General features: G+C 35.1%; 1 protein-coding gene across 1 annotated transcript in view; it reads left to right on the forward strand.

Annotated features, from left to right (window-relative positions):
* Nucleotides 1-27,009, forward strand: part of CRPPA (CDP-L-ribitol pyrophosphorylase A) — a 125,058-nt gene that overhangs the window by 61,670 nt on the left and 36,379 nt on the right. Inside the window, exons 6-9 of the mRNA XM_062605176.1 lie at nt 2,892-2,989; nt 5,776-5,865; nt 6,608-6,700; nt 11,044-11,172. Coding sequence (XP_062461160.1) covers nt 2,892-2,989; nt 5,776-5,865; nt 6,608-6,700; nt 11,044-11,172 — 410 coding nt within the window. The remainder of the gene's footprint in view (nt 1-2,891; nt 2,990-5,775; nt 5,866-6,607; nt 6,701-11,043; nt 11,173-27,009) is intronic.

Here is a 27,009-nt window from a genome sequence, read left to right on the forward strand (position 1 = left end):
TGAGGACAGTCAAGGAGTGAACAGGTTGCCTCGAGAGGTTGTGTTGTCTCCCTTCTCAAAGGTATTCAAGGGGCTAAGCATTCAGGCCTGATCTCATGAGTGATCCTGCTTTGAGCAGGTGTTTGGTCTAGAGACCTCCTGAGGTCACTTCCAGCCTGAATTATCCAGCAGTTTGAAGAAAACCAAAATTTTATTAGTTGAGTATTAAAATTCTTTGTGGCATGGTTGAAACGTGGCTTTCCAGAATGACTGTTTTGTTCACCCAAACAGACTTCTGAAGACCAGGAATGAAATACGGCATGCAGTTAGCTTTACTGGCAGTCAGCAGAACTCTTGAACTCCATGGGGTTTGAGCCAGGACTCCAGCTGTGCTTACTGGGTTCAGTGTGATTACACTGAGTGACAGAGAGCTCCATCAGCTTACTGGAGGTGGGACACAGGAAGGCTCTTCTCAGCCTTCTATCCCACAATACAGAAAAGGTGCAGACTGTCTAAAGTAACACATACATCTTTTTGCCCACTTGAAACAGTTGGGGTTGAAATGGAAATTAAGTTTTAAACTTCAACTAGAACAAAACTGTTGTTTTGCTGTGATGATTTTATAAAAAATGATTTCCTAGACTTCCTTTATTAATTTTTCTTGACTGTTTAAAAGCATGTAGCATCTCTTCAATGTGTGTATTATTATTATTTTTTTTCATACTTTATTAGTAGACTTTCCCCTATAAATTTACATTCCTCCTCCAGATTAAAAGTACATTTTTTCAAACTTTTTTCAATTTTTCTTTCTTCTTTATTAAATTCAACCTGCAAATCTTAGTTGCTTTTTCAGTAGTCATCTCTCTCATTTACATTATGGGAAATTAGAGGTTTAAGGGGTCTGGGGGAGCAGTGAGATGGGATTTTATGGTTTCAGTCTTTGAGCAGCTTCTTATGAGGTTGCTTTTGACACTTGCTGTTGATAACTGACTTTTTAAAAAGAACTGTCTGAGCATAAGTTATCGTGCCTTTTTGGATTCCACAGCCTTCTTCCACATGTGGATTTTTGTAATAGCTCCAATCTGACCTTCTTCATTAAATTAATTAGTTCAATAGAATCTGAGTTCTTGAAATCCGATATGCCAGACTGGTTTATTACGTACATCTATTTTGTATGTGCAGTGTAGCTGCATTCCGTGTACAGTATTAAATTCAAGTGGCTCTTGTTCTGATTTCAATCTACCCACCACTTTCTTTCTGCTGATAAGAAATTAATTCAGTATGGTTTCCCAGTGACCCATTTATTAGACTGTAAAGTTATTCTGTATTTAGTAGGAGCCAACTTTGATGCACATTCAATGTATTTTTTTGCCCAGTGAATCTATGGGAAGATAATTTCTCCCACAGTTGTGGTATCCTGTGATTTCCAGCCCCGGCCATGCATTTTTTCAATTCTCACTTTCATCTGGTTGTGCTGATACACACGCAGATGTTTATTGTTCTCTCTCTTTCTTCCCCCCTCCCCATTCTTGCTAACTTAATACAAAGCCAGTTGCTACCATTAGTTTCATTGTCACATTATAAATACTAAACATAATAAATGCCCGTGATTCATAAAATTCTTGCAGCGGTCCTTTGGGATCCTCAGTGGTTATTTCACTTTTCCTGCTCACAAAAAAAATGGTTTTAAAATCACAAGTCATTTTCCAATAATGTTTATAGCAGCTTTAAAATTAATTTTCAGGTCTGTATGTCTGTTTATAAAGAAGCCTTTACAAAATAGAATGTGAGATATTTACTTAAGTAATGCGTCTGATTGAACTTAATGTGTGGTATGCAATTATAAAACAAAACTTTCCGCATGCAACTAATATGTATCTTTATATTCGAATTTGCTTGAAGAGCAGTTAGGCCATATTTTTGTAATTTTTGTTATGCCTTTCACAACTAATTTGTGGTGGTGATTGGTATATTTCTGTCTCTGAAGCTTCATTGATGTCTGCTTTAAACATAATTAGACTTTACATTTGTGAAATTTCTAGCGGCGCATGGAATGGCTGCCCGAAAGACATTGGAAATCTTATGTTTTGCTCTGCATATTAATTCAACATCCAAATGATCAATTCCTGAATTAGAAGTGAGAGTTCCAGGCTTGAATTATTTTTACTTGTTTGCTTAAAGAAAGTGGTCACTGAATCTTGAAACTGTAGTCAATGACAAGAAATATTTTCTGAAATATTTGCTTTATTGAGGAGATCGGGAAACAACTTGAAACTATTGTTCTTGTTATCAACAAAATACTGTATTTTACCCCTCAGAAGTAAAAGATGTGAGAAGTTGCCCATGCCAAGATCTTTGTCATTGACTCTCAGCTTCTTTGGTATTAAGATGAACAGTTGTATCTGCTGTCTTCTGGAGCAGTATCTTCAATGCCTTTTTTTTTTTTCTTATTATGTAGTATGTATTGCTGGGAAGAGGAATTTTGCTCCTCTCCAGGCTTTTTTTTGCCTTTTTTCAATATTGCTGACACTGCATTTAGTGATTTATCGAAGTGAGGAGTGGTATGAGGTTTCCAAAAAGTTTTCTCATCTTGTGTCAGTAATGTGGACCTGAGCAAACACCTTTTCATAGAATTCCCTTATTCAAATAGGCTTTAGGGACAGGCCTTATGTAATGTTTTCACATTGTACAAAATAATATAAAATATAATATGAATTTTACATTTGAGATGGATGTTACATAAATTATGTAGTTACATTAACTGTGCCTTGAAATAAATTGTCTTAAATTTACAGCTGTTGAATAGATTGTCAAGAGACAGCAGTATATGCATTGAAAACTATGTTTAGCAGATTAATAATTTTGTTTTATTTATCTTTGCCTGAAATACTAAGGTTTTTTGTTGATCACAGACAACCTAGCACAAGAAGTTTGTGTTATTACCAGTGTGAAGGAAGATGTGGCACAAGTAAGTTTTCTCCTTCATGAATCTCTGAAAAGCCGAATAAAAGTAAGTACAATTCTATGGCTCTAAACTGTATGATTACTTTAATGTTTCTGGTTGTCACAACTCATAAGAAATGGTCTAAATAATGTAAATACAGGAACTGAGACCTCCTGTGTCACTGTAGTATTTATTAAAAGGGATTAACACCAGGTGTGGAAGTTACCAAGAAAGAAGCATCTTCTGCCCAATTATGCTGTAGAGGGGGATCTTACAAATCCTCTTAAAATTTATATATTAGATTAGAGGAGAAATTGGATCCAGGCATCAGAGAAGCCATTTTCTTTAGATTTTATGAATTCAGTAAGCCCCAATTGTTACAAATATGCTACAGAGAAAATACTTTTGGTACTTTGAAGTCTGAATTAAAGTCTGAACCAATTAAAGAGTACGTTGTATTATTGCAGAGCTGCAAATGCAAAGACAAATTAATCAACCTTTTTCAGAAAGGTAGAGGTACATTTTACTCATAGTGAATGCTCATTGAAGTATTTGCAAAATGCTAGCAGAGTTGAGTAAGATCTTTTCTTGTCTGAATAGCTCCATAATGTAGCAGAAGTATCTGTCCGTTTTGCTAAAACCAAATCCATTGCTATTTTTCCTTTTTTCTCTCCATTTAAACTCTTGTGCAATTACTAGGCATCACTTACCCATGCTAGGAAAAAAAAGTAGTTATTTAAGTGTTGTTTTACCTGTATCGATTTATTAGTTTTGCATATAACCACATTAATCATAACATGAGAAGCACTTCCAAGCCTGGAAGTAAAGTCTAAGAATGCCCTTTTCAGAGAGCAAATTGGAGAGTAATTGATCTAAGACTCTAATTGGGAATCATTCAGTCAAGTACGTATTATCTGGAATTTAAACTTACTACTGTCAAGTTTAGGTTAGATATAAGGAAGAAGTTCTTTACTTTGAGGGTGGTGGGGCACTGGAATGGGTTGCCCAAGTTGTGAATACTCCATCCCTTCTGGTGTTCAAGGCTGGGTTGGACAGTGCCTTGGGCAACATGGTCTAGTGTGAGGCATCCCTGCCCATGGCTGGGGGGTTGCAGCTAGATGATCTTAAGGTCCTTTCCAACCCTAACTATTCTATGATTCTGTAATATTTTAACGTTTTAGTTTTGTGTAGGATACTAACATGCAAAATAGAGTAAGGATTAATGTGAGTTATTTGATGATGTATTCAAGTATCTGGTTAAGTAGCTGTGCTTACTTTACCAAGAGAGAAATCTGTTTTAATTTTGGTGGATAATATGGCTGTAGAACAAAGGTTCAGTGTATTGCTTTATCATATTCTACAAATTAAATAAAAACTTTGATAAACTAATTCAGTTTTTTAAATGATCAGGAATACTTAAGCGTCATGTATTGTAATATCTCAGAACCCCCCCCCAGAACAATGTAGGCCTTCTGTCTTGAGTAATGTTCCATTTACTTTCTGAAAAGACTGGCATGAAGTATGCTTGTAATCATTTGAGTATGTGCAACATTGTAAAGGTACTGTGGATTTCTGATTTTAGTTATGAAGAGGTTCAAACCAGGAGAACCCTTGAGTATTGCATTTCTTAAGTGATATAATTAATTCTTGCCTTCTGTGATTTTTTTTTTGTTTGTTTTAAATCTCTTTAAGTTATTAGATGTCAGCTATTTGGGGCTGCGTTATCCTGTTTTCAGCCCAAAATGTTTCTAAAGCCTTTAGTGCATAAATACCAACCTTTGGGTTTCAAACCTCATTCTTTTGCAAACAAGTTAGCTCCCCAAGGATTAATAAATAAACAAATACAGCTTTAGATAACAGTGCAAAGCCTTTTTAAATGTTGTATTTGGTACTTCTGTTGAATTGTGGGTTAAGTGACATTTTGAGGAAACACAGAAGTGTAGTGCTTCTGTTGTTTGCTGCAATATATAATGTCTTCTGGGCAGAAATAAAGCTCATTTGAGCAGTGGAACTGTGAAGTTTTCTGGTTTAATAGAAGCAACATGAAGATTTTTTTTTTTTGCCTAATTTTCAAGTTTTTCGTAGTGGCTTCAAAGTATTATCTTCTCTTAGGAGACAGTTTCTACCTCTACTGCCTGATTTGCTGTTTAACTTGAGGCAATCCTGAGCTGGTAACATAGTAGAACCTACTTTTCATTTTAATTAAGACAGTTTCTTAGCTCGTGTTATAGTTACAGGTTGCAAAATAAGCATGTCTGTGATTAAGACAGTATTTTGAAGTATAAATTGAGGCAGTAATTTTCAGGAGAAATTCTAAATGAGTCTTGTTTTATGCAGAATCCCAGAATAGGTGCTTTCCAACCCTAACCACTCTGTGATTCTGTGATAATACTTGTGCACTTGGTTTTTCATAGGTACTTCTTCTCTCTTTTTTTTTAGTTGCATGGAGAAAAAAAAAAAAAGTATTTGGATATTATAGAGATTTTCTTAGAACTGGAGGTCTAGAATCATTTGATCATCTTGATCCTATGAACAGTGTTCTCATCTCTGGGAACAGTTGAACTTCCTAACCCATGCATCAGTGCTTTTGTCTTGAATGTTACCAGAATGGCTCCATCAGCAGTATCCTTCAGTAAAAACTTGCAGAAAACTCCACAGGGTGTTGGACTCCATGCTTCACTGTTGAGTCACCTAAAAATTTGAACAATTTTAATTCTCATAGTGGAAATAATAATTGCCAGTTTTAAATCATTTGAATTAACAAACTCTACCCTAACGGTGGATGCTTTAGCAGATATTTGAGGCTGAAGTGAAATTTGTGACATAGCAATATTTTTTTCTTTTCTAATTAGGTTGAAGCTGTATCAATAGCTCTAAGCAAAAATGATGGCTATCTACAAGATATCTTTTCAGGGCAGTGCTACAATTTTGTTTGTATAAATGTAAGTATTAAGGATGCATGCTTTTAATTTTCCACATGAACTTATTATTAATGGTAAGTAATAAATACTTATTTGAATAGTTGGTCGTTATTTCTGTCCTCCTGGTGTATCCATTCCAATACTTGGTGTTTTTCATGCGCACCAAATCAGACGTTTGAGATAGACCAGTACCTTTGAGGTACTGCTCCGTCCTTTCTCTTCTTGTTCTGCACTTTTGTCAGTATGTTGTTAAACCAGCCATGAATTCTAGAACAAGAGGAATGCAACTGAAATTAGTTTAAAATTTCCTTTCATAGATATTGTATTGAAGTGAATGATCTCAAGAAGAGGCATATGTGTAGTCATCCAAATGTGGATTGTCACCATGGGCTAAATTAGTGTTTCCCATTTTGGACACATGCATGCCATACAAATCTGTGTTTGGGTCCATGTATGGGAACAGGAAAGTTTTAGGTGAACCATATCTGAGACCAGTGAGGACCCTTAAGCTTGTTACATATGTATTTGGGTATATTGAGGGTAGAATTAGTTATCTCCATTTTTCCTTTTTTTTTTTTTTTTTCCCTAACAGCTGTAACTTTACCTGTTGCAAGTGTTACAAATACATTAAAACTGACCAAACAAAAACCCCTAAACAAAAAAGTAATGTATCTATTTTTGGTATATAACAGATCTTTGAATTCAGTTTTTATTAAATCATCGTTTGATGTTTCAGTAATTCTGAACATTTACTTTCGTTTAGGATAAAAAGTATGCAATTGAAGAAACCCAGAAACTAGTGAATATGTTGGAAAAATCAAATATTCCTCTCTTATATCCAGTTGTCCTTATTTCGGTGGGTAACTCCTGTAAGTTACTATAGAAAGCATCTAATGAAATATTTTTAAGTGTTAGACTAGCTTTAAACTGCTGCTAGCTCTAGATAAAATTGTAAATTTGAACTGTAACTTGGATTGTAAAGAGCCTAGTTTGCACTTCAGCAGATGTGCTGCATGCTGTCAGGAAATAAACCAGCACTGGCAAATGACAGTTTATTAGTTATGTATTTTTGTGAAAAACTCATTGTGGCTAGTCATATTGAACTGCTAACTCCTGCTTTGCTGTTGTGCTCCATCTCTGCTGGGGATGCTGCAAATGATGCAAAAAAAGTTGAAACGGAATTAGGTGGCTTTAGTTTTTTCTGTGCTGTGTGGTTTATTCAAAGTTTTAAAATTATTTTTACTTTTCTGCTCCAAGTATTGAAAAATAACTTTGAATTAATTTGCAATATAACTTTAATACATACTTTACTTATTGGGATGTTGTAAGACTGAAAAATCTATACTGGTATGTGGCAAAAGTTTTAAATTGTATTTTTGGCTGAAAGTCTCATTATTTTAATATTGCAGCCAGAATAATTTAACAGTTCATGTGCGTGACAGCTGAAGGTGTACATGACTTTTATACTCACACTGTTAAAAAGGAGAAAATACGAGTCAATTCAAAAGTCTTCATGCAGCGTAAGCAGATCCAGTTAGTTCTGTCGTGTTTTCTGGCTTAATAGGTAGGGATCAGAAGTATTGGGTGCAATGAATGTCATTATGCCATATGCCTCTGAACTGAAGGAGTGTGCCTCTGAACTACATGTATTATACCCTCAGCAATAACACAGTATGTTACGATTTTAAATATATACTTCCATATATGAAGCTATTGAAAAAGGAATAAATATTTATAATACATGGGGCATGAAGTGCATGGTCTAGTGATCTGGAAGTAAAACTAAGTATTTACTTTCCAATCTTAGGCTTAGCCTGAAATGTAGGTGATGAAATTTCATTACTGAGCTAACAAATGAGGTATGAAGATGAATTACAAAAAAAAAAAAAAATATCCTTACCTGTTGTATACTGTTGGAATGAGCTACTGATTCTGTGAGCAGAGATATTTAGTACTTTATTTCTAGACCATCTTTTTCTCTTGACCTTATTTCTGAGGAAGTTCAGGGTAGAGCTTTAATTTTACTGAATTTTCAAAGATAAATTATTTCTCCCTTTGATAATCAGAGCAATGACCCCTGTCCAATTCTGTTGCCCATTTACAAGGATGTGCAGAACACTTTTCTGGAGCGAGAATGTTTTAATTTGTCTTTTATCAAGAATATAAAAAGACATTTCTGTGTTAAATTTTGGGGGTGTGCAGATAAAGTTGGAATTGCTAATACTTATTTTGTTCCGATTCATAGCTCAACTCTGCTCTGGACTTCAAGTGCTTTTTTAGTGTGACACATGGACGCATTGTTTTAATAATTACAAACATTCTGGACTTAATATTTCCTGAGAAATAGGTATGAATTCAAGGAATGTTTACATAAACTCACCATGAAGCTCCTAAGATTTTGCCCCTAAGATACTGGATCTCAAAATCATTATAGAATCCAGCACCATTTTCAGTGAAAGTGAACTTGCTTGAACAGCCTGCAGCATGTACAAATTATTTAGGTGGACACCTTTTGAAATGGTCTCTGGATAAAATAATACATTTAATCCCTTTACTGTACTCCATATCCATCAGTTGTTCATGACAACTACCTGAAATTTCCCGAAACTAGACAGTGGGAGAAAATCTCATAAATAGGTCAAAACACTTGCTAACATTTAAAACACGGATACACATATATTTGTTAAAAGTATCTTCAAATAATGAAGTACCCTAATTATAAAAAGGCATTTTATGCTACACTTTGAAATTTTATGGAGTTACCACACTATCTTTTAGAAATACAAAAAGGAAAAAATAGGATTGGAAAGTATGTTTTAAATGACTAAAGAACTAGCTAAACAAAGCATTGTCTCGTCTCATATTAATCACTGGGAACTATTTAAGTCCTTTAAACTTCTGATGCCTAAAACTCATTACAGATGTTATGGCTGGGGGATAGAAACTTCCTTCTGCAGTCTTTAATTAAATTCAGTGTTGGGTGTCCTCTTCACTAGGGCTTATGAGTGGGATTCTCCTCAGCTTTATTCTTTGCTCTATACTTCATTTAATATAAAACCTGAATACATTGGTAATGAAAAGCCCCATAAGACACTTTCTTTTGACGTAAAAAGGCATATTAATATTTCCCAGGCAAATGCGACTCAGAATTTTAAGCAACATGACGATATTAAATGCACAGGTTTTAAGTACTGGTTGTACAGGAAACATTATTCATTTTTACTCTGAGAAGTAAAACTGTTCCTGGTAGTGAAGAGCTGAAAGGATAAATGTGAAGAGCAGCTAACTGCTTCCACTTTAACCTCATGATCTGAACAGTCTAATATAGACTTCTGCATAATTGGAAAGTTCTTGTCTATTCTTTGATTTCAGGACTTGTAACTTTTTGCTAGCAATCTGATACTTAAGAGAATCAGTTTTATTTTTCCATCAGATACTCAGCTTCTTTAGTTGTAAAAATGACAGGTGTTACTATTGTGTTTAACCAGCCTGGGGAGAATTGTCCCTGTGAAAGGCTGTGCTTACAGTATACATAATGACTTCTGACCATATTCCCACCTATAAATTGCCGCAGATTTCAAAGTCTGTCCTTTTTCCCAGTACCTGACTGGAATTTTTTGTGGCATCTGTATGCTGAAGCAGCAGTTGGACTACTGTATCTGACATAGCAGAAAAGGGAAGATTAATGTTACAAGAGAAATAGGAAGCACAGAGGTAAACTTCATGCAATTACTTGTCAGTATCAAACAATTATCCTCTCCAACTCTAACAAGAAGAATCGTATTCTTAAACTGACATTACCTTTCTGAGTAATACATGCTCACATTTGTAGATTTTCTTCTGTTGTTCTTATTACTTAAGCTTAGAAAGAAAAGAATGCTAGTACTTCAGCTCTGTAGTTGCCATTATTTGCATTTCACTACAAAATTAAGTTTGAGTAAAATATCTTTTTAAAGCTGTGGAACAGGTTAATGGCAAATAGGTGTTAGGTCATATTCTCTCAGAATAATAGGTGTTAATATTTCTTGTAATTAGCTGTAAATGAGCATTACTTAGCATTGATTTGGGTAAAATTAAAAATAATGAGTGTGTGAAATTAAGCTCTGCCTGCATAGTAGAACACAATAGCTTTGCTCCTGGTGAATGTGCACTTAGACAGTAAACGTCTTTTTAAAAGTGTTGCCAGGGAAAATGAGTAAAAAACTAGTATCTGTCAGGATAAATTGAATATAATGTACAAAAAGAAATACTTTTCCCAAGCACAGCTCTCTGGAGCTCCTACCTCTCTGTAATACTTACAGATATCAGTGGAATTGTTCATCCAGAAAAATATTTTCTTTCTTTTAAGGCGAAAGGTATTTCAGCTATTAATAGATGCTGAAACTTCATATGTCCATATCATCCTGCATAATTTTGATTTCTGCAGTTAATAGAGACTTCATCAATTAAACTGTTTAAACTGAGGAACACGTCAGCCTTGGGAAAGGGTTGCGCTAGTTGATACCTTCCTGGAGATACCAGTTCAGCTGCACAAACCCACTGTGTGCAGCATCTCTGCTGGATGCAAGACCTGCCTTCCCCTGCCCAAGAGCTCAGGAACCTGTAGTGCAGATACAGTCTTTGCATCTTCTTAACTTAGTCAACAGGAAGCAAAACTATTCTTTTGAATAGTTTCTGCTTTTGAACTTGCAATGTTATCCTGAAATTAATCTAGTTTAGGCAATTTATATGCTATACTGAAAAAGTAGTAAATTCAAAATAAATCTTTAAAGAATGCAGTTCCACTTTGAAACCTTGAAGATGCGTAAGAAAAACACCTCTATTTCTCCAGTATTGTGAGAGTAAATAAAAAAAAAGGACGAAAAAACCTTGAAAGTTAGAGCTTCAAAAAGAATGTTTGGTTTTTGATGTAATTAAATATTTTTAATATGCAATTAGAACATTCTCTTCTGATGTGTTCTGGCTTATTGGTTCACTGTGCTTTGGAAAGAAATAATTTTCATGTCACTAAATATGTAACTAGTGGAATTCAATGGTAATAAAAGCTAACTAAGACAAACCTTTGTTAGCCTGTATTTTTATGTGTGCTTAACACATAAAAATGAGATACTAAAAACTGGCTGTCTAAAATAGTGCACTATGGAAAAAGCAGATTTATTTTTTTCATTTTTTTTTAATTCTTTATTTCTTACTCTTAAGGTGCACTTGGGTGTTTCAGAAAATACTTCTTGCAGTATTGGTATGGAAGAACTAACTAGGATCAAGAAATTTGCAAGGGAAGTGAAAAAGAAAAATATTTTGCTTTATGGAATCCTTTTTCAATATAAGGTATGTAATTTTTTCTACATGAAAATAGTCTTTTCTGATTTATATGATTAATGATAGAATCTTCATTTAAAACAAAATCAAAGGGAAATAAATAAGACATGAAAAAAGGTTTTTTTTTTGAAGATTCTTGCCTGTTCATGTTCAAAATTCAGAAGAGCCTGTAGTTATGGGCAAAAACGCAAGCATTTTGATTAGAGAGGTATAAATGGTAAACATTTTTTGAAGCACACAAAAATGTTCTGTCCTTTTTTCTGTTTGCTTTTCTGCTCTGAAACTTGCTTTTTTGCAGCATTAAAAAGTAAAAAATTAAAAAATAGTAAAAGTACATTTTATCAGTGGTTCTGCAGAATTTTACGTTCCTCATCAAAACAGTGTTTGGTATTCAGGTGGCAGAAAGGGCATGGCATATAGGTGTTGAAACAGTGTCGATCTCAGCAATAGCAGCAGATCACATCAGCTGGAGGCACAAAGGGTTAGCACTCCAGCATCCTTTGTACTGACACTTATTTAGTTAAACCATTTTGCCTGGGAATCATGTTCTGCCAAAATGAAAAGCGGGCTGCCTTTTCCTCCCGTGCGGGTACAGTCTTTGCAGCTTCTTAACTTAGTCAACAGGAAGGGAGAAGTTCGGTATTCAATGTAAATTTTAATAAAGAGGAATAAATGTAATCTGGACTGTTTTTTCTTCAGGATTTTTTTTTTTAGGCTTTTGGGTTTATATCTAAATGATTTAAAATGATTATAGTTATATACCTTCTTCTGGTATACCAAAGACTTGATTTTTCCCTCCAAATTCTGTGGCTTTGTTGAGATCAATGACTATCAATACCTATCAGTTTATGCTTTTGCAGACTTATGATGCCAACAGAATACAGATAATGCTATTGTGTGGCATTAGTTTATCTCTTGTTTGTATGACATACAAGGGCATACAGTTGTTTTCAATCTTTTCTCTGGTACTATCAAACTCCATTTTTTTTCCAGAGTGAATTCTGGTTTCCTTGGTAAAAATAATTTGAATTATTATTGAAACGTAGTTCTAGGAGGCACATTATCATGGTAATGTTGCAAAGATTGCTTTAGTGTAGCTATAGTTTTTTTTTTTTTAAACTTAATTGGGTGTGTATAGGATTTTTTTATGTAAATGGATCAAATATACAAATGTGGAAAACAACAGTTAGTAAAGGTGACTAGAAAATAAAGAAAAAGTTTTCTAATCTTCAGTGGATTTTTGTGACTATGGCAACCAAACATCTAATGAATGACAGGCATGTGTAACAACAGTATGGGATCTGAATGAAATTCTTGATCCTTGGAGGCGAAAGAATTGTAGCAGAATGCTGCTTCTATTTTTTGAAAATAAAAAGCTAGAATGATTATGTAACATCACTGCAGGCAGAGTTACTTTTTGTTAGCAAGGAAGAAGTATTATATAGTCAAACACTTCACAAAGTAAGTAAATTACTAGCTATCTTGTTTTAAAGTGGCTTTAAAACATGTCTTGCTTACAAAGATGGGAATGGAGTCTTGAGTTCCTGCTTATCTGTGTTTTGATAGATGATTGACAAGTAGGTTATACAGACAATGTGTATATATGTGATATATGTATCAAGTTTTCTTTTGGTTGTAGATCTGCAAAAAACATAATAGTTTCTAGACCTATGGAAAGATTTGACATATGAATCTAGAAATTATAAAACCGAAACTTTATTGCTTGTCTGGAGAAAAGGGGGGGGGGGGGGGCACTATGAACAAAAGCAATTCATTAAGAAAAGGAATATTCCAAAAGTTTTGGTTGTTTATTTTTTCTGTGGGTTTTTTTTTTTCCTTTTTCTTGTAGTTGTTGTTTTGGTTTGTCTGTGTTTTTTGGTTTTGTGTGTTTTTTTTGTTGGTTTTGGTTTTCGTTTTGTTTTTTAAATTCCAAAGCATGATTTTGGTCACCTAGGTATTTTTCTTTTAGGGCAACCTATTAGCCAGCAGGTGAATCCATAGGTGAATTACATGCTTGAGGATAGAAAGGTGAATACAGACATGATGGGGGGTCCATAGGAAGTGGAAACACAGAAAGCACCTGCTGTGTAACACAGGATACTCAGCCCATTGTCACAATAACTTCTGTCAGTATCTGTTTTCCAGAGGTCTCTGAAAGCTATAGTTTATTTCAGGAAAAGAGTGATGACAGATTACCTTACGGAGCTTCCCACTAGCTGACAGGTTTATATCATCGCTACCAGACATGTACAGTTGATATATACAAACAGGGATAAAATGTAAGGAATGAGGAATTCATTGAGACAACTGATCATGGTAATGCTGAGGTGAAGTTATTTTACATTTAGAAGGGTTATATGATGAAGTGAGTATGATGATATGTTGCTATAAAACAATATGGAGGCACTCTTTTAAGATTCTGCATTAGAAAAGTGAATTTGTTGAAATAAATATTGTTGCAGATACGTAGTTGGTTTTTAGGCTTTGGAAGTGGAAGTGAAATATTTTTGGAACCTAGGAGTACATTTTTGACAGTATTGGAGGAAATGTGAAGCCCGAAGTAGAAGTATGTCTTCATTTTAATTTCTTAAATGCAGTGTTTATTTGGTATATAGAAAAAGGTATCAAGTATTTCTGTGAATATTTGATACTCCAAGAAGCTAATCAGGAGAATTAAAGGAAAAGGTATTAATGTGCTTTATAAATAACCTGCTTGGTACCTCCCATTTGCTCAAAATGTGTGCCTGTTCACACCTTGTACACAAATAATTATTTCGCTTATAAGCATCATGCTGGAATACAGATTACTGATACTGATTGAAAGTTTGGATCCACTTCATAATAGCTATAGTTTGCATCCTGAAAGTATTGTTGTTTTAAATGTCACTCTTGAAAATATTTTCAAAGAATCTTTTTTAAAACAGTTCCTACATTTCTATGTTTTTAGAAATTGTTTATGTGTGCAAAACACAGAGAGGAAGGAGTATTTGCTAAATTCCAGAGTCTGATCTTGTAGAGTTAGCTTTTAAGGGGGTTTCAGATGAGTTGAAGGAAACAAGTGATAAGCAAAGTGAATTAAAAATAGGGAGAAAAAAAGCAAAGTTATTCTTAAACAAGGTTTTACTTAAAAGGGGTGTTAAGAATTGCAAAGAAACCAACAAATACAAAAGGTAATGTCAAGACATTTTATCCATGCAGGGCTGGAAATATATTAATCTTAAAAGCATTGGTTTATGTAATTCAAAATACAAGATTTGGGAGGGAACCTCAGCTGCATGCGGTAGTTATTGATCTGTGTTCTGAGCAATAGAATAATACTGAGCATGGGCCTTCGCCTCACAAACACACATGCATTGCTGCCTTTAAGCATATGGTAGGTAGTTTTATGGGTTTATACTTGAATATGACGTTAATGCTTTCTAAAAAATGCTATTTTCTCTGTTTAATGCTATTTTCCCTTTTGAAATAATGTCTTATGACTCAATTACAAAAACTAGTCAATACACTTAGAAAATACAAGCAGCATTTCTGCATATTCAGAAGCTTGTAAAGGTTGCAATAATGAAATCTTGGTCTAGAAATTTCAGTAATAAGTTTATTACATTTCACAGAGAATAAAAAGGAACAATTCTCATCCAAAATAAAGCATGCATGGGTGGACATAGGAAGTCACAGAAAGCTTAAAATATTAAGTAATACTAATATATCTTGGTTATAGAACTATATTAATTTTAAATAATCCTACTTCAGAAAGGCACTGACAGAATGTAGGGTCAGAACAGCAAGTATGTGCCAAGGCTTGCTTGGGGTAAGGTGGCCCCATATACTTTTGCCTCTGAAATCGCTATTTGATTTAGGTAAAGGAACTATTCACTGACAGCCAGAAAAATCACAGTCCGTACTCTAATAAGAGACAAATGACATGATAGAATAATTACGAAGCTGCTTAAAACTAGGAGGAAACTAACTGTGGGTGATTTCTAATGCAAACATACTGGACATTTATTGTACTCTTTAAGACTTTATGAATACAATAGGCCCATATACAGTATGCTTGATGGCTCAAGAAACGAGTGCTAAATATATTTTCTGTCTGGCTTGGTAGACCAAAAAGGTAAATGCTTACAGCTTTCTTTTACATCAAAGATCCCTTAAAAATAGTATTAAGTGCAGACATTAAGGCAGTGGTTCTCAAAACAGGGATCACACCCCTGAATGAGATCATCCAAGTGGCAAAGTAGAAAGTATTTTGGCAACCAGTAGTAGAGATAAGGAGCTTGAAGGGCAAATGAGGTAAACTCACAAACTAAAAGTTTTGTAATTGTAGAAAATAAATGAGTCATACTCTCCATGACCCCTCCATGCTTCTCAATCTAATAATCAACATAGGATTGGTCAAATGACTGTAATCTGATTAGAATGAGTGGGATGCTGCCTGGAGACCTCTCTCTTCTCAACATGACACTTTTTTAATTTCAGCTGCAGTAACATAATAGACTGTAATGGATCTGGAAACCTACATCTATTCATGGAAGTCTTTAATGCCAAATAATTACTGTCTAGTATTTTCAAGAGCCAGAAACTGAACTTTTGAGTATCATGATCCTGTAGACTATTCACTCTTTCATCAAGGAAAATTGGGGAAATGAGTGATGAGCCAGAGTGATGTTGCTTGCACAGTGTGTGACAGAGAGGGAAGCGACATCCAGTTTGAAACTTTCTACATGAGTAACCTCATAGAAAACAGTTTATTAATACAGAGGACAACTGGTCATTCAGTAAAACCAGAGACTGATATTTATGAAGACTGGACACTGTTTAATCCTTACTTATTGCTACCATTTGTAATTAGTCATGCATATTTTGCAGTAGTTAGAACTGACACGATGAAAAAGGTTTATAGACACTGACTTCTGAAAACTACAAGTAACTCTTTATGCAATTTTCAGTGAACAAAAGATACAGAACTGTGGGTTCTATTAGCTTGATACTCAAGAATTCAAACATAAAACTATCCCATTCCCTTGGAAATGGCTGACACAAAAATAGTAAGATCTCTCATAAAGGACAAAAGGCCATATCGCCTTTTAATGCCCCCCCCCCCAAGATGGCAGCATAATTCATGGAATTAAAAGTTTATAGGTGTTATTTTGCATAGATCAGTTTTTAGATCTTCAGTAATTTCAGCAATATTTATCTTCATGTTTGAATTTTGCAGTTGGGTGAGTATTATTTGAAGTAGTCATTTGCTTTGATGAAAAGGATTGTGCATTCACAGAGAAGAATCAGTATGTTCCGTCAGTATGAGGTTCTCACACACACGAACAATTGGAGATAATTTTGTGACCCTCCTTGATAGTTTTGTCTTTCATTTTGTTTAGAAATGTCCAACAGGTTGTGGCTTATTCATACATTTTACTGTGTGAATGTGCGGAAATTTTAACAGGCATTATTCAGGAAGTGTATGATCACAAACATTGGTCCATCTGGTTGATTTGATCATCAGAATTTTTTTGTCTGTCAGACTTGTTGACATGAAATCGCATTTAGAGGAACTTCTGAAAATAGCACATTTTTTAAATATAGATTTAGTCACACTGTTGAGAACAACTGCCTGTTAGCACAACATATTTCTGTAATTTTTACATCTTAGTATCCAAATTGTTGGAGGTTCCCTTAAGATTTCTGTCAGTGAAATATTTATATTGCTTAACTACAGAAAATCAGTTCTAAATATAACATTTGAAAGACAGAAAGCTGAGTACTTCTGAAGAAACACTTCTATATGTGAATATTTTTTTCTGCTATTTAATATATAGGGAAATAGTAAACTGGCTAGGTGTCTTTTTATTTTGAACTGAAAACTGTTTGATCAAACCAGCCTTCGGCATCTATTTTATACCATTCAAAACATGGCAAGTTACAGAAGGTCACATCTCTGAAACATTAGTCAATTAAAAAAAATACATTAATCCCGAGTTAACCAAAATGTTGGTTAAACTTTAGGCTTTGAGTCAGGAAAGATCATAAATATCTGAGTGTTAAATTATTTAACACAAAACTTGGAAATCTCACTTTTGCTTGAAATGCTTTAGTGTGTACCATTGCACAGCTGTGTGCCTGTACTACCTCTGATTTTAGTGGATATACTGAGGCCTGATACTGGATTATATTGGTCAACACATGATTGTTCCTATTTTTTTCAGGGTTTTAGTGTGTCTACCTTGAATGCATACATATGTGCTCTTACTTGCTTATTTTCTCTCGCTTTCTACCTCTGTTGTTCTCTCTCACTTGTTTTACCTTGTTTCCCCTCAAGTCCTCTTCCTCCCCAAGCCAAAACAAGAAATAAATTAGTGGGTTTGTTACAACTGTGCAGTTTTGTACTAAAGGTACTCAAATAAGCGTTTCCACAAAGTAATTTTGCAATGCAGTACCAAATTCCCAGTGAGAGGGAGATGAGCTTTTTTGGAAAAATAATTGGTAACCTTTGGGATTTTCATTAAATAACTGTAAAGGTTTGTATCAGAGAAAGGTCAGAAAGTTGCTTAATTTGTCTCTGCTATTACAGCTTCTAGGAGTTTATCAAGCTGCACAGAAAATGATGAGATTAATGTTTTATGCCTTTTATACATGACCTTTTTAAACTTATTTCAGCTATTGAACTTATAATTGGAGAAATCAGAGTTCTCCCACCACCTTGTCAGCCAAAATGATTAAGGCATGTAGACTTATCTTAAAAGTCATGTCTTCATAAAATAGTCTTTAAACTTCCTTGCTTTTATAGCCAGTTCAGCCATTCTGGAGATGTTAGTCAATGAAAGTTGCCAGTTGTTAGCTTTGTGGATATTTTAATTGTATAAAATAATAGTACGGAGTGGAATTTTGGGGAACAAGTGGATTAAAGGTGAAATGCTGAGCTCTAGAGGAAAGAAAAATATGTAATATACAATACAGCAAAAACAAAAGTTTGTGTGTATTAAGTATGCTAGATACTTCAGTGTGATAAGAAACACTGAATTGGAACCACTTGCAAAAACAAATACGATGAGCATCAAATCAGAGTTTCATCTTCAAATCTGTTAGTATCAGTTATTCTAACTTTTTTTTTTTTTTCCATCTTATGAAAGCTTTGATGTTGACCTGCTGTCTCTAGTGGAAACAAACATTTAGGATGAAAGGATTTTGACACAAGGTTTTGTTTGCAAACAAACTGCTTTTAACTTCTTTTTTTTCCATTGCTAGGTTGCCTGACAGAAACCTGTGAAGTCCATTATATCTGTTTATGGACAGTTGCACTTTAGAATTGTTAGTGCTGCAATTCTTGACTTAAAGCAGTGCTTGCACTCTTTTACTGTTTAACTCTTTTACTGGGCATCAAAAATTAGTCTTCTCGCCTTGCTTACCTGCTGTCCCCCAGAAGTGTCATTTAGCAGGTAACTGAAGTACATATAGTACAGAGTACATCTGGGTTTTTTCCAGCTTAGCTGTTGAATACGTAAAACAACAGTAAGAAGGAAGCTTACTAAAATTGTGTGTGCTTAAGAGGCGTTTGTTCTGATGTTAGTTTCCTAATTATCTTTTGGATTTTGGATGCACTTTTTTAGTGCAGATAACTTTTTCAAGTTTCAGTGCAAAGTTTAGTTTCCTGGCTGAAGTATTAAACAGCTCTGAAGCAGTTTATCGACTCAGTGCTAGTTTGGCTGGTAATATAAATGTTGATTAGTATTTTACTGTTGGGTTATATTCTCTGAAAGATGTGTTTTCTACTGCCATATAGGTTTTGTATTAATCATACAGCAAAGCTATGTAACGAGCTGTTTCTGCTGGCAAAGATTGGTACTTTCTGCTTCATTAATTTACTTGCATCCAATGTTAAAGATACCAGTTGTGCATTTTTAGGACATTTTCATCACTGTCTTACCAGAAAAACCTACAGAGTTCTTCAGCCCGTAAAACACAGGGAGATATCCCCATTGTTAGTAACTGAAACTATTCTATGGCTTGTCCTGCAGTCCTCAAGTTATGGTAGCTCCTAAAATTTGTGCAGCAGAGGCAGTGGCCATCAAAGCTATATTTGGAGTATTAATTTGCATTTTCACCCTCTCCTGCTGTTTACAAACAGAAGTGAAGTCATCCAGCCCCAGGCTGACTTTGGGGGATTTCTTTACAAGGGTTGGAAGCAGTAGTTGAGGTTTCTGAATGCATTTGAGATACTAAACCCCAAATATTTGTTGCTTATATCAGGTTGTTCATATAAAAGTCATCCATTATGCAACATGCGCGGTGCTGGAGTATATAAAAATTTGATATTGCACTTCATGACAAAAGCCCCATGATATTAAGAACGAAAAATGCTATTTATTCCCCAATCACAGCCCAGCCATCAGGTCCCAGTGAACTTTTAAAAATTGTTTGGGAAGATCAGAATAAAACATAACAGACATTTTGGATTGAAAATATCAGAAAATCAGAAACTTTTTAGTTTATTAAAAATAAAGTCTGTTTTCTCATAACTGAAACACTAAGAAATTATAAACCTGCTTTTGTTACTCTAGATATTTCTCACTGTGTATTCTCATTGTGTTCAAATGAGACTGCTTCTCTTTTTGATTCTGAGGTTTAATTAAGGTGAATTAATCCAGCCCCCATTTACTTTCTTTTGTTATACTAGACTGCAACAAGATTTTTCATTGAATGAAAGATGATCCTTACCTTACCTTTGCTATTCACGCTTTATTATTCACAGTGCAGTCATATACTTCTCAGAATTATCTTTATAAAACAATTCAAGCTCTTCCATCCTCCCTTTGTATAATACCCTGTCTATCCTAGCTCCTTTGTGCACTTAAACACTTTTAAGATTTATACAACTATATCATCTACCTGCCTTACCTGGAAATGTCTGCCTTGATGCATCCCAGGTTTGGGTTTCTTTTTTGGGGTGGGCTTTATTATGCTACAATGTATTACTATCAAAGATGGCCATAACAGATCAGATCAGAAGTTTTTCTAGGCCATTATCTTGTGTCCAAGAGTATCTGTAAGGAAGTGCTGAGGAGAGAATTAGATCAGGGCAAGCATATATGACACTCCCATTCTCTCCCTATACTCAAGTATTTTTAACTTGTTTCCTGAGCCAGAGCTGTTTGCTATGGAAGTATTAGCCCTAAAAGATTTCTGTTATATGCTCTTGTCTAGACCTCTGAGGTCCATGTAAACTTTCATCATCAGCTGCATCCCCTAACGAAAAACTATGTAGACTAGAAAACAGAAAGGGATGGTTCTTCAAAAATTAATGTCCTAATCACAGGGTCTTGCTTCTGAGCAGCAATGGTCTGCTGAGATCCCATCATTTAAATTGTGAAATACATATGCATTATTTTACATTCATTTATAGTAAATTTCATTTTCCATTTTATTGCCTAGTTACTCAGTTTATAATGGTTTCTTTGCATTTCAGTCAGCAGTACCCTAATGAACTTCATATCATAAGCAAAGTCATATTATTGCTTGCTCATTTTTCCGGTTCATTTATGAATGTGTTGAACAACACAGATCCTATAGCAGATCCCATCTGATTTATGCAGGTCCTACTCTTGAGAACTGACCATTTACTTCTGTGCTCTCCATTCTGTCTTTTGAGTAAGTATTTATCTATGTCAGGACTTCTGTCTTACATCATGGCACCTTATTTTTCTTAAAAACCTTTGGCAAAGAATTTTGTTGAATTTACTGGGCTTTCTAAAACTTTCAGTCAACTGTCACCCATTCCTTCAAAGAAATCCAGTAAAACTGCAAAAAAGAAACAGCTGTTGACACTACCATCATCTTTAACTTTGCTATTACTATCCACTATTTAATTTTATGTTAAATTGCCTGATAAAGGTGTATGGCATTTTCTTCTGTAGTCTTTGTATTTTGCCAGATTTTTCTTGTTTTAAATTGACAATTACTACTATCCAGTCTATCCATGCCCACTAAGGCAATTTTTAAACTAGAGTTTATACACCACTGTTAGGAACTGAGCTTCAGAACTGTTGGGTGAACACCATATAGTCCTGAGGATTTGTTAAATTCCTTTCTTTAATTTCTTCCATACTGCTTCTATAGTAGCTGCAATTTTACATGTTATTTGTCTGTTAACAAAGAGGGATCCAGCATATGAATTTCCCTACACTAATTAAAAGAATTAATTTAGTTTCCCTGCATTCACTGTACACACTGATTATCCATTGGCCCTACAGGCTTTCTGGCAGCATCCATTGGCTTTATGCTTTCAATATGGTCATCCTGGCAAGCTTCGTATTTCCTGCGAGGATTTTCTCTTAGGTGCTCATTTACCTTCTTTTTAACAAGTTTTCTCAATTTGTTGTTACATAGTTTTCGTTTCTGTCCCTTTGTCATTTTATATTTAGTGTGTATAATCCAGGCTCTTCCTTAGCTTTGATCCATTCTGTATGCTAAATACAAAATTTAATACAAAACATCATTTCTTCATGTGTTAGTTCGATTTTCCTAGTACCTCATCCCCACCCCTTCATCTGTTAACCTGTTCTGTTTTTTGTCTCAGTCTGTGATGATGCCCTTTTTTTTTTTTGGCTTTTGATCATGGATCTTTCAGAAGCAGGATCTTGACTGTTCTTATAGCTGCACTACCTGATTCTTGTTGCAAGATTTCGTATATTTTGACCTGTTTCTTTTCTGTTTACTGGAATAGGAAACCAGTCCTTTGGTTCTGTTTCTCCTCTATTATCTTCTTCCTTTTTATGCTTTGTCTTTATTGTCCTGTACTTCTGTGGATTATTCTGCTCCTACTGAGGCCTGTCACCCTGGATTTGTTATTCAGCAGATGTCTGTGAATTTTGTCTTGTCTAGACAGGCCTTTTTCTTTCTTCATTCGCAACCTCATGACATAGCTGAATCTCCCCTTTTGAGATTACTAGCACAGCATATTTTGTTGCATACTGACCACCTTTCAGCTTCAGTATGTGTTTCTTTTTACTATGTGGGTATTGTTTTAATTTCCTGTGTATCTCTTGTCTTTATAGAGAAATGTTGAGGGTACATTCATATGCAAGCTCTCCTGATGTCTATGAAGAGCACCTGGTGCGCTGTCTTGTCTCTCTCAGCCATGGTTTCTCATCTAGCCGCTTGCCTCACATTACCTATTCAATTACTGCATTCAGAGGTGAAAGTATGCTTTTGCTCCTTCAGCATTGCTTACCCATATTCACACTAAGCAGTTCACAGACCTTGCTGCAAGGTCTTGAACATCTAATCACACCAACCACCAAGCAAGAGACAAGCAAATTTGCTTACAGCCAATAAATGTGTTATCCTTACTAAGGTAAGGCCAGAACAATCTCTAAGTACCTTCTGCTGCTTGCTTCTGGTTGCTGAGAGCTATTTACTTTTTAACATTTAAAGATAACAGTAGCAAATCTTGTGGCATTTTTATCTTGCTAGTGTTAAGTCTCAAAATATTTCTGCTGGCTTTCATCTAAATATGTTTTGGAACATCTTGGTATGCAGATATGCTCGTATTTTGATACTGTAAGATGTGTAGTGTTTGAAGTTGAATTTAACTCTGCTGTGAAAAGTCTCTGAAGACATGGAAAAGCATGAATTTAGGATTAACAGAGGTAGAATGAAGTATTTTTATACTTTATGAAAAAATACTGTAATGCAGAGAGACATGTCGATCATAGGAAACTGCCACTGGGTAGTTATTTTCATCTGAATTTTGTTGTGAAGTGTCTTCTGAAAGTTATTTTCCCATCGTATGCTTGGATTAAAATGGTGACAGGAAAATGTCACCATTATAGAATTTCCAGCATTTGTAATCTGAGCTAATTATGTTTGATTTTAAAACATTCTTTGAGCTGTTGTTTTCCTAAGCCATTTTTTATTCATCCTCCTAAGTAATATTGTAACTAGGTTCCAAGCCTTACAGTGTCATTTTCCACTAGCTCAGAAAGTCATACTTTCTATTGAGAGGCAGAGCACATTATTTCACAGTGTGCATAAATAAATCCACTTGATTTATAACTGTTTTGATCTCTGAAGTTTCCACCAAGCAGAATCTTTTTAAAAATTGGGTTGTTTACATTTGAGTTTGAGTCAACCTGTGTGGTACTGGCAGCAACACAAATGCTCATTTTTGCAGAGCCTCTGCCTTCAGCTTTTTCCCTGACTCAGTTTTTTTATTCTCATGTAGAAATGTACTCAAATATCTCTCACTTGTGTATTTAATTCCAGTGTTCCGTGCTTCGATCTGTCAGACCAGGTGCTGAATTTTTGTGGGCAACATTTTCAGCAAAACATCTGAGAGACAGATAATGTCTCTGTCTCTACTTAATATCTCTACTTAATCTCTACTTAAATGACAGCAGTAAAATGAAGTACGCTTTGTAACAAAGACTACACGCAAACTCACTCCCTGAGACCACTCATTCCCTGAGCTGTGGAATTTTAGAAACTGCTCCCTGTTCTGTGAGATCTTTCATTATCCAGAATAAGGTAAAATGCCGTCACAGAGCTTTCCTTTGACCAGACCAGATGCCAGTTCCATAGTTAAGCTTTTGATTTGTGTCCTCAAAGTGTGCTCTGTGCTTGCAGTGTGCAGGCACAAAGATTAGTTCGTGGAATTATGGCAATGCTATCATTACGAGCTCATGGAGCTTGTGAACTAATACTGTTGGTGTTGTCGAAAGGGACAGCATGTGCCTTTTCCTCTGAAGCTGAAAGCAACCTTCCTTCCCCTTCTGATTCTGCTGGTGGAGGAAGAGAGGAAGTTAGTTCCTTCTGTAAAAGGTAAACTACTTCTTTCAAGGACCACCCTGTCTGGATCAGGGTGAAGATCCATTTCTCGTCCTGGCTCCTCGTAGTGTGCACCTGTTCCTTTTTCTGTAGGTAAGAAAGTTAATTTTGAACATTTTCCCGCCTCCTCTACTAGATGGATATGTTACACAGTGACATAACTTTTGGAGGTTTAAGTCCTTGTAATGTGAAGTATGGGATAACTGAGCGAAACATGAGACAGTAACCCAGAGCAGAGATGAAGCATCCTGAATTCTGTTTCTAAAAGCAGTGGCAGTAGCTGAGGAGGACTCTGCCCTTGGTACTTTGTGTTTGGGCAGAAGAAAAATTGAAGCAAAGGTTATTGATACTTCAAAGTTTGACATCCATAAAAACATCCATAAAATGCTCCAGATGCTTGCATTAGACAAGAATGTTACTGTTATTTTACTTCCTGACAAATAATTAACATGCTGAAAAGATTACAACCTAAAATAATTACATTTCTGCAAAGAGACTGAAATACTGAAGTTCAAATAAATGCATAGTACTCCAGATAAACCTTGCTGATTTTGATTTTGAGAACCTGTTCAACAGTGGTTGGTATGAAGGGTCTAGTTACATGAAAATCTGAATGGAAACAGTTTCCAGTGAAAAGTTTGAATTCAGAGAATTTCAAAATTATGTCAGTGGAGCATACTGTGTTTGCTGTAGATAAAATGTTTTATGCTAAAAAATATTCTTTAAGTTTTATTATCTACACTTGTAATATTATTAAAATTCCATTAGGGAATGAGGGCCTATGAGGAGAGGTGTTTTAGGATAGGAAACAATTTTCTTGATGTATTTTTTCAAGCTGCCTGTTGATTTTATTAAGCTGAGCTGAAAATACATCCCTAGGTGAAGCTTAGTGTACCAGCCAATACTTTATTACAGGCACATTTTCAGGAACACAAAGGTAGGTAAGGAAAATTCTTAATGCTGTGTGTATAATCTAGTAAATTTTTATACATGTGTTTGATCCCACAGGAGAGGGTGAAGTACATGAAACTCTAAACAGAGCACGATTTTAGGTTGTTCATCATGGGAGACCCATGTAAGGCTGTGGTCACTTCTTGGATTCCACACTTCATCTCTGGCTGGGCAGGTTTGTCCTGATACAAACCATGCTGTGTTCTGTGTGTGCAGAGTGGGTGATCAGTTATAATTACTCTGATACTGTGATAGGTGTGCAGTTCGGAAACCCTTTACTTCTGGTGAGTGAATTTGAAGTTTCAGTGGGAGTAATTGCTTTTAAACTAATGGATATGCTCAGAGTTACAGTCTGTAAGTGATACCAGCTTAGCTTAGTTTTGAACTGAGAATAAACCTTCAGCAGCTTTAGAAAGGTTTGGTCTTTTTTCCCCCAAACTTTCTGCAACAGGACTTAACTGCTAGATTATTATTAAGAGTTTGCTGGTGAAAACCTGCTTCTGCACAGCAGTCTCTGCTTGGTCCTTCTTATGTGCCTGATTTAAAGGAAAGTTTTGTCAGTGCCTTATATATCTGACTCAGGTGTTCTAAAGGTAGTTTGCCCTGATGTGTTTCATGATACAGTGGAACTCAAAAGTAAATCTTAAGCCAATTCACATAAAGCCACACTAAATCCTTTTTGAAATTTATATTGAAAGTGGCAGTATTGTTCTATGCCATCTTTCTGTGAGAATAATTTTAACTAGAATTTCTCTACAAGAAGTAGCATGGAGAGTTTTTTTAAATGGAATTATATAACATGTCTTCTGCAGTTCCTGTTTTTAAATATTTTGAAGAGGAGATGAGTTTGTTTATAAAGCTTCAGAATGTTTTGGGGTGATTTACTGCACTGTTTGGGAGCTTCTGAAGTTCCATTAAACATGTTTGTTTCTATGTCAAAATTCCACTTATTAAAGTTTACTCTAAAACTAATTTTAAGTAGTTACCTGTGTTACCAAGTAACAGCTAACCATGCATTTATTACATCAAGGAGATTTGAGATTTTGCTGTTTAACTTACTGTGAATTCTTACTGGTGTCTCACAGGAAGAGAAGGCAAATGTTACAGTATTGCAAATCTCGCATAAATTTTGCAAAAGATGCAAAATTTGGAAAAGGTAACAGTTTAAGTGTCTGTAGTTGCAGCCCCTCAGCTTAACATTCTAGTGACAGCTTAAGTGACTTGATATTTGTTTTATTTTGTTTTGTTTTCCCTAATGATTGAGAAAACTGCATTTCACTATCTGGAATTATCCAACAAATGTTAATTGCATTGTTTCCTCAAGCTTATTGAACAATTTAAGATTAATTTCCTAGACCTTATTGAACAATTGGCCCAGGGAACTCAGGTGATATCCTCTTTTTCATTAATTCCATCTCTTCCTTTGGTCAAAGTTTTGCTATAAGATACCTTACCACCCTACTTTTGCAGACATTAATTAGAAAATCATGGATTCCTATCACTTGGATAAATTAATTTTTATAAACAATATAATCTCCTTACTGAAATAGTTCATCCCAAGAATAAGAGTGGCAATAACATTCAATGGTGTAAGAAAGTAGCTGCAGAAAGTTTCTTATTATTCTGATAGAGCTTTTCATAGTCAAGTTGCATGTCAGACACAGCAGTATTGAACGCATGAGAGCTGTTGGTTCTGTTAGCTGTAGTGATGCTTCTGTTGTGAACAGGGCTTATATGTCTAGTGAAAGTAGAGGTATGACTTCATGTGCCAACAGCTCCTTGTTACTGTCTGTAAGAGCTTGAAATGGGTCTGTTTCAAAAAGAGATGGATTTGACTGTTCAGTGCTGAACAAAATCAGTGGCTATTAATTTCTTCTTCTGCATATATAGACAGTTAGAAAATAGAGACAGAAAAATGATCATACAGCCACTTCCACTCTACATACAAAAGTATTCCTTTAAGAGATGTTATTGTCTGCTTTCCTTCTATGTTGATTTTAGTACCTTTATTCATTTTGCATAGGTAACTTGATGTAGCTCATCTGAGCTTGTTTTGTCTGCCCTTCTATTTCA

Source organism: Pezoporus occidentalis, unplaced genomic scaffold (genome assembly GCF_034315485.1).
Source record: "Pezoporus occidentalis ecotype Australia unplaced genomic scaffold, CSIRO_AGI_Poc_V1 ctg9, whole genome shotgun sequence".
In the NCBI taxonomy this organism is placed as follows: Eukaryota; Metazoa; Chordata; class Aves; order Psittaciformes; family Psittacidae; genus Pezoporus; species Pezoporus occidentalis.